Source organism: Psammomys obesus, unplaced genomic scaffold (genome assembly GCF_907164565.1).
Source record: "Psammomys obesus unplaced genomic scaffold, mPsaObe1.curated_primary_1811, whole genome shotgun sequence".
NCBI classification, from domain to species: Eukaryota; Metazoa; Chordata; class Mammalia; order Rodentia; family Muridae; genus Psammomys; species Psammomys obesus.
The window spans coordinates 21,255,564-21,263,545 of NW_026596051.1; the positions used below are offsets into that span (position 1 = coordinate 21,255,564).

At 48.3% G+C, this 7,982-nt stretch overlaps 1 protein-coding gene across 1 annotated transcript in view; it reads right to left on the reverse strand.

Moving 5' to 3' along the window:
* Nucleotides 1–887: 887 nt before the first annotated feature.
* Zbtb49 (zinc finger and BTB domain containing 49) overlaps nucleotides 888–7,982 on the reverse strand; it is a 20,682-nt gene continuing 13,587 nt past the window's right edge. The window contains exons 5-8 of the mRNA XM_055624310.1: nucleotides 6,245–6,318; nucleotides 4,042–4,124; nucleotides 3,791–3,952; nucleotides 888–1,967 (exon numbers count right to left, since the gene is read on the reverse strand). Of these exons, the coding sequence (XP_055480285.1) occupies nucleotides 1,291–1,967; nucleotides 3,791–3,952; nucleotides 4,042–4,124; nucleotides 6,245–6,318 (996 nt within the window). The 3' untranslated portion in view covers nucleotides 888–1,290. The remainder of the gene's footprint in view (nucleotides 1,968–3,790; nucleotides 3,953–4,041; nucleotides 4,125–6,244; nucleotides 6,319–7,982) is intronic.

The following is a 7,982-nucleotide window of genomic DNA, read 5'->3' on the forward strand; positions in this document are numbered from 1 at the left end:
CAACCCTCATGAAGCTTTGGTTCTGCCTGCTGTGACAGCCTTGGGGGATCATGGCGGAGTGAGTGGCTAGGAAACTGGAAGGGGAACCTGATGTCACTAATAGCTGACAGCTGTCTGTGTCTAGCTGTTCTTTGTGGAACCCTCTTGTCCTTGCCAGGCTCTTGTCAGGTGCAGTTCTTTTCTGAGTTTGAAGGTTTGGAGGCTGCTCTCAAAGAATCCAGTAGGTAGTCCGCTGCATTATAAAGCCATTACCATGTTTGCTTAGACACCCCAGAGACAGGGCTGCGGGCATGTCAATCATAGAGGCTCTCAGGCCTGAGAGGTGGAGCAAACCCAGGGCCAGGGAGCTTCATTTAGAATGGGAGCTGACGGGGACTTCCAAGTGGGTGCTAGACTGCTTCGGGCCTGTAAAGGGCTAATCTCACTATGAAGCCAGCCATTCTGGTAAAGATCCTGGGTGGCCAAGTAGTTGGCTAAGACCTACCCCGAAGTGGCTGCCAGGTCAGGCCGTTCAAAGGACTCTGAGGTCTCCACACCAGGCTGGTAACAGGACTGAACTCAGGGCTTACAGCCAAGTCAGTGAAAGTTATTTCATATCTGGGTGGTGCTGAGGCTCAAACCCAGGATCTTCTGTATTGACACGTATTTTTATAGTCCTAAGTTTTCAGGGTAATAAAAATGCTTTGAGAACTGAGCATGGTGGTACATGCCTTTAATTCTAGCACTTGGGAGGCAGACACAGGTAGACCTCTGTGAGTTCAAGGTCAGCCTAGTCAAGTAGACAGACAGTTCAAGGCTAGCTAGACCTACATGGTGAGACCCTGGCCAAAAATAAATAAATAAGAAGTCCTGAGAAAAATTACAAAATATAAAACATTGTATAGAGAATCAAGCTCATTTATTCAAATTAAATTACAAGTTCCATATACAAATAGAATCTGTATAAATATTTAAAAATATAAGACACTAACAACTTCAATCTTATAAAAGTGCAAAACTATCTGTATTTTTATGTATGCATGTGCCATTTCCCAGGGCCACAATGTGCAGTAGCTGACAGGAGGTGCACTGGCACATTGCTGCCCTAGGCTGCTGTGGAAACAGCCCTATGTGCTCTGCCTCCCTGGAACCAGCAGGGGGCGAGCAGGTCTTTCTCCCAGTTCCTGGACTCATGGCACTGGAGCTCCCAGCAATCACTGGGAGGGAACTATCTAACTTTCAACTCCAGAGTTGAAAGGGAGCTGGCCTGGGCAGGAAAGCTCCTTCTCTCCAGTGTTCTGAGATGGCATATCACTGCTCCAGCTCATGTTCATTCTGAAGCGTCTTCATTGCCAACCCCCACAGAGTCATACTAGAGAAAAACTGTCCTTCAGAGTTCCTGTAAGTTACCGGAGGTGCCCGGCTGCCCAGTGGCTCCGTGCACTGGTTGTCCAAAGTGGCCAGGGAAGAGCGGGACACAGCCATGCCATCCGTCTGTGGCTGCTCAGCACCTACTGATGTGTCCACATCTGAGTAAGCATAGGCCTGTGGCTGGCTCTGCAGGTCTTGGGGCTTGGCCAGTTTGGCAGGATCCAGGCCCAGTTTGTCCTGGTCACTCATGCTAGGAGGGTGGAGTATGGAGCGTAACTTACTGTAGGAGCCAGTACAGTGACCATCAAATCCTGCCACAGAACTTTCCACTGGGTGCACAGGGAGCTTGACAGACACAGGCATCAGTGTGACGGACACATCCTGGGAGAAGGAGTCAGAGCTCTGGGACCTGTCCAGGTCAGAGGTCTCAATGGCCTGGCTCAGCTCATCCAGCACGGCTGGGCTCCTGGCATCAGCTCGGCCATGCATCTTCTTGTGCCGCCGCAGCACTGCAGAACGTGTGAAACACTTGCTGCAGATCTCACAGCTATACGGCTTTTCCCCAGTGTGAGTACGGACATGCCTGCGCAGGTCTCCTGAGCCCCCAAAGCACTTCCCTGCAGAGAATGGGTACTTTAGAAGTGGAAGGATCCCCTCTTTCTGAACAACTGATCTAAGGGAAGCTGGTGGGCCATGGCACCCTCACTTTAGCTAAATCCCTCTCAAATGGGCCCTTGCCGTCTGAGACTCAGAACAAGTCCTTTAGGCCTTGACGCTAGGGGCCTGCCTAGGCAGCCATGGACACTCCCACATCGGGCTCAAGTACAGCCTTCCTCAGCAATGTTGCACCTGTGCAACACTACTGTCATTTGAACCTAAAGTGTTCCTTGATGCTCCCCAACTGAGGATGGTATTTAGGAAGGATGAAGAACTCTTAGGAGAGGTGGCCCAGCTAGTGAAAGTGAGTCACTAGGGCTAGACCTCTGAAGCCCAAACCAATCTAGTTTCTGTTAGGAATGGTGGTGGTGGCAGCCAGGTAGGAGTGGCTGTAGTGCAGCATGGCCAGCCAGGACCTGCGAACACCCCTTTTCTGATGTCTGTGCAATCAGCTTGTACCGAAGACGTGCACATACTCGTCCTTTATACTGCTTCCTTGTGAGAAGCAGGAACTCAGTAGGTGACTGCAAAGGTCCTAACATGTAGAGAGCTCCCTGAAGGGAAACACCCCAGGCACATTGGACATACTGAGAACTCCCTTACTGAATGCGAATGCCACTGCCTTTGAACTTCAGCATGTAGGCCTTGTAGAGTAACAGGAGCATGTGGGGTTGGGGTACAAATAAGAATGCCTTTGAACAATCAAACTAGATAGGACTCCAAGCAAGAACACTTAAATACCTCCATATAAAGCCTGAACCAGCACACACTAATACCTCACTATGTTTTACCCAATGTCAGGCATCTTCACAGCTTGATGTGTTGTCCTTGTAATGTTTTTGGTAGTCTATGGCTTGGTAGTTTCTGGCTCTTCCTTTAATACTGTGTGTCGTGGGTGCTTTCTGCTCCCTACCACCTTAACTTGCACTGGGAATTACTGGGAAGTTGCCACCACCATCTATAGGGTACTTAGCATGTATAAACTTTAATCACATGGAGTTATCATGAAGAGAGGAGAAACCTGACCTCACAGTTACTAGGACACTGTGGAGTTGGCTAGATCTGTCAAAACAGAGACAGGAATGAAATCCTGGGTGCATTCCCAAAGCTCTGTGCTGTCAGATGCCAACTGCAGTCCCAGACCTCTAGAGCCTAATATCCAGGTGCACTCTGAGGAACCCCCTCTCCCACCCACCCACCTAACTGCTCTGAACAGGTCACAATAAAGATCAGTAACTTAGTATATCACAGCTCCATTAGCCTTGTCAATCTTGACACATGCAATGGGCACATGGGCATATGGCCTCCTCAGGTGCCTGGGGTGCATGACTTTTGATTCCATGCAGTGGTGACAAGCTACAGGTGCCCAGCTCTTAGTCTTCGTCTGTGCAGCAAGGCACCTGAGGTAGAGAGATACTTGCTCTCCATGTACCATCAGTGCTCTCACTAAGGCTTAGATAGGCCCTTTGCTTTCTAATCTGTGACTCCAAGAAGCACACCCTTTGTCCCCAAAGTGTTTTCCCACACTCCACCCCTTCCCCTTTGGGCTGCCAGCTCTTGGTGATGGGGCTTGGAGTTGCTTTGTATCTGGAGCATCAGGGTCGGTTCCTGATGCCTCATAGATGCAGAGTATGATATGTGGCATCATTCCTATGAGGAGGCAAAGGAACTATCACTTCTACCTCCGTTAGAAAAGAGCGACTTATGGCAGCCAGCAGCAGGGTGGGCCACTCCCCCTCACACAGGATGAGGCTAGCTTCTGGCCGGCCAACATCAGACTCACCGCAGGCAGGGCAGCTGTAGGGCCGCTCTCCCGTGTGCCGCACACGGTGCTTCACCAGCTTCCTCTGCATATTGAAGGACTTCCCACACTCATCACAGGTGAACACCTTGTCAGCTGTGTGTGTCTTTTTGTGCTCCTTCAAATTGCTGAAATTGCTGAACCCTAGACAGACCATAGCAGGTATTAGGCTGACAGACAGGAACCTGAAGCAGTGACAGTGAGAACAAAGGGAGTCGCTCACTCAGCAATACCTCGGCCACATGTGTCACACAAGTGTGGCTTTTCTCCAGAGTGAATGATGATGTGGCGCTGGACATCACCAGAGGCCGCAAACCTGCAAGGAAGTGCAAAGTCTATCAGGAACCTGGTGATGCTGATGGGACCCTGACAAGGAGGACCATTCAGGGGAGATGGGCTACCCCACACACTTCTGTTTTGGTTTCAGGCAGAAAGTGGTGCCAGCCTTTTGGTTTTAAGACGCTTCCTGTTTGCTTCATTACACTTTCCAGTTTCCAACAGTACAAGACCAGAAAGGCAACAGTTTTACCTTAAAAAAATTAATTTATTTATTTAGTGCATGTGCACATACACTGCAGCATGCAAGTGGAGGTCAGGGGACAACTTGAGGGCATTAGTTCTCTCCTTCCACTGTATGGGTCCTTGGAACTAACTCAGGTCACCAGGCTTGGCTGCAAGAGCCTTTACTCTGAGCCACCTCACTGGCAAATCTCAGACTTCAGAGGAAGGTGCTGTTGACATCCTGCTGCCATTATTGGGCTTGTGGGAAACACCCCATGTGGTCTAGCAGCTCAAGGCACACACTGAGGAACACAGGGTGAGCTCTGCCTGGTCTTGGCCATGAAGCCAGCTCTGCTAATCCTAGGGTGAAATATAGATTCCAGGCTTCAGGCCATGATAGTCTGAGTCTCCTGCGCCCATCCTAGAAAATAAGCTCACTTACTTTGAGACTAAACTGGAGACTTATACACATCTATCCCAAGACAGAGAAACAGAGAAGGAGATGAAAAAGGAACCAGTGTTCATCAAGCAGCTACCCCCAGCCCAGGACATGTTGAGTATCTGACTACTGTCATCTTCCAAAACTGTCTCCAAACACCAGAAGCCCTTTCATCCTACCAACTATGTTTCTGGATGGGAAACAGTGAGTGTGGAGTAACTCATGATCTTAGGAAGGCAGCAAGGACCTCCTCACCCATGATGTGAAAGGCTATTCCTTCCTGGCTGCCCCTCACCCTCACCCCGTGATGGCTGGTGGGTTGCTCCAAGTCAGGGAGGCAAAGAAAAGATTTTACATGGAATTCCCAAGATTCTAATTTTCAACATTGCAATACACTTGGGAGCCCATGGGAAGTGGACAGTACATTGAAGCAGTTCAGTCTGTGCTGCTGGGCACCTGCCATGACCAGATGATTGCCACCCAGAGCTTGGCTTTATGTTCAAGTAGCTGCAACAAAAGGGAGCCATGGTCAGCAGGACAGCCTTTGCTTTGTTCCATTTTCCTCCAATGCAGAGGCAGGCCATGTTCCCAAAACCCATATGAGGCTCACATCTCCCTCTTCTGTGGTCATAGCATGTGCTATGGTGTGGTGGAGGACTCTGACTTTGGAATGATCCTGTGTCCATCTCTATCCTCCACACATTGCAAGAAGGACTTGTGAAGGGCAGAGAATCTGAGCTACTGATGTTTATGTTCCCCTTACAGCACTGAGCAGATGGTAACAGTAACAGATGCTAGGTGAATGAGTAAATAAAAAATGGAACCCAGGCATGGAGCAATGGGCATGCCTATGGCTTGTGAGGCTTCTGGTTGAGGCCTGCAGTTCTAACAGTGGCAGGATGATGGAGTAAGAATCTCCTGGCCTATTATCAAGCAATGGAATGGAGGGCTGAGGTTGTGGTATGTACACAGGAGGGCTGGACAAGCTCCTCACTTACTCCATGCCCTCTGAAGGAGTCCCTGTAAAGGTGTCAACCCACCCTACCCAAAGAGCCCAATTCTCTGTTGCCATGCCAACACTCAATTTTCAGGTCAAAACTCAACCGCCAAGGCTGAGTGTTATCAATTCTGTCCTGAAGCCAACAGCCTGGTTTGATGACACAGCTTAGTACCTTCTGTTGCCTTCTCTCTGGAGGTCTAGTCACTCAGGCTGCAGGCAACATTTCCCCTAACAGTCTCCTCCTTGGGGATGATTTTAGAATGAACATTTCAGCATAAACTAATCTGTTTCCTGTAAAGCAACTTTCCTTTCTGGGGCCCCGACCTAGATTTTCATGCTTTCCATAAACTTTTCTTATTCTCTCCTGTGTTGCAGAGTGAATACACTTATGCTCTGCATGGCTGCATGAGCCCTGGAGGCCAATGACATGGACCTGGAGAAAGACACGTGGACCACCCACAGCTGTCATATGTCACACCTCAAGCCCAGCACTGACCTCTTTCCACAGATTTCACAGATGTACGGCTTCTCCCCAGAGTGCCGGCGTAAGTGAGTCTGAAGGTTGCCTGCCTACAAGAGGACAAGAAACACAGCAATGATGAAGGACCAAAAAAGTAACAGAAGCTTAAAGGGGAACTGACAGATTTAGCAGATCCCACCAAACTTTCAGTAAAGGGCAGACAGGAAGCTCTACACAAGGTCAAGGTCAGCCACCTTCTGCACAAGGAGCCCCAGCTGTGGCCTCACACTGGTACCCACTTTGTGATGCCTCCCTAGTAAAAGGGCAGGAACTTGGATTCCCAGGCCTAATTTTAAGAAGACTTTGATATTCTTAATTAGGACTACCCACATGCAGGATCATCTGGAAAATTTAGTACTTGGGGGGCTTATCTCAATGCTCATGACTTCTTTCTAAAACACATGCATTTGTTCAAAAGAAGCAAAAGACGTTTCCAGAAAAAGTGTCTTCTCACAGTAAGATTGACTCTGCCTGGCCAGCTTTCCACTTTTTACCTCTGTGCGAGAGTTCATCTCAAGAGAACCATAGCAGCATTACAAGGTCTTTGCATCCCTAGTTCATGTAGCTAGCAGGGTTTTGCACATAGATTTCCATACACTCATCAGTATGAAGTTGGAAAATTATCTAATATAGTGAAAGCAAAGCTGCAAAATCTCCCCGTGTTACAACTGCCACCTGGAAATGTTCCAAATTAGGATTGAGAGGCAAAGCGTTTCCTCGATATACCTGAACAGCTCAAGCTGTGTCTTCCTGACAAACAAGCCCACAAAGACAAAGAGGCCTACAGGCCATCCTGCAGTGCACAACAGAGCCAAAAGGAAGAGTGAGTAACAGCCAGCTGATAAATTTGCTCTTTACCTCTGCAAGCAGCCTTAAGCAAAATGTAGAGACACTTCTGGTTACAGTTCATCTGTGAGTAAAAGCTCATAAACACAAAACACACTGCCTGTGGAATCTGATCGGGGAAGCCTCAGTTAGACACAACATTCAAGACTTTGAAAAACACAACTGAGAGAAAACTGGGACTTTCAATAACCAGGGGGACGACTTTGGCAGACATTGGTAAACAGCCTACTTTTAATATAGGGACTATTAATAACAAGATCACGGCAAATGTCAACAGTAAAATCCACATGCTGAAATTCTAACCAGGCTTTTATATCCACTGGCAATTGGTATTCTATTTTCCAGCTGAAAAATTGAGATTTGGCAACCAGAACAGCTGCTTAGGGCCATGTTTGCACTGGTTGGTACTGGTCTTGTGAGTTCAAGTCTTCTCTGCTTTTGCAAATCACAAGAAACTGACATGTCCTGAACAGTCAACATGACATCCACTTTGCCACCTGGGATACCAATCCTGGGAGAGTGGGATTTCAAATATTAATTGCTTTAGTCAGCAACATCCAAACTGCAGAAAAATGAATGCCATACACCAACACAACACCTGCTCTACCACCAGAGACAGCTCTACTATCCTGCTCAAGTTGCTCAGTAAATATATGTTCTGATGAAACACAATCTGAGCTGGAAGAGGTGGCCCACGCCTTTAATGCCAGCACTCAGGAAGAAAGAGGTAGGGGAAGTTCTGCCTCTTGAGAATTCCAGGCCAGCCTGGTCTATAGAGTTCCAGGACAGCCAGGGATGTTACAGAGAAATCCCATCTGGAAACACACACACACACACACACACACACACACACACACACACACACACA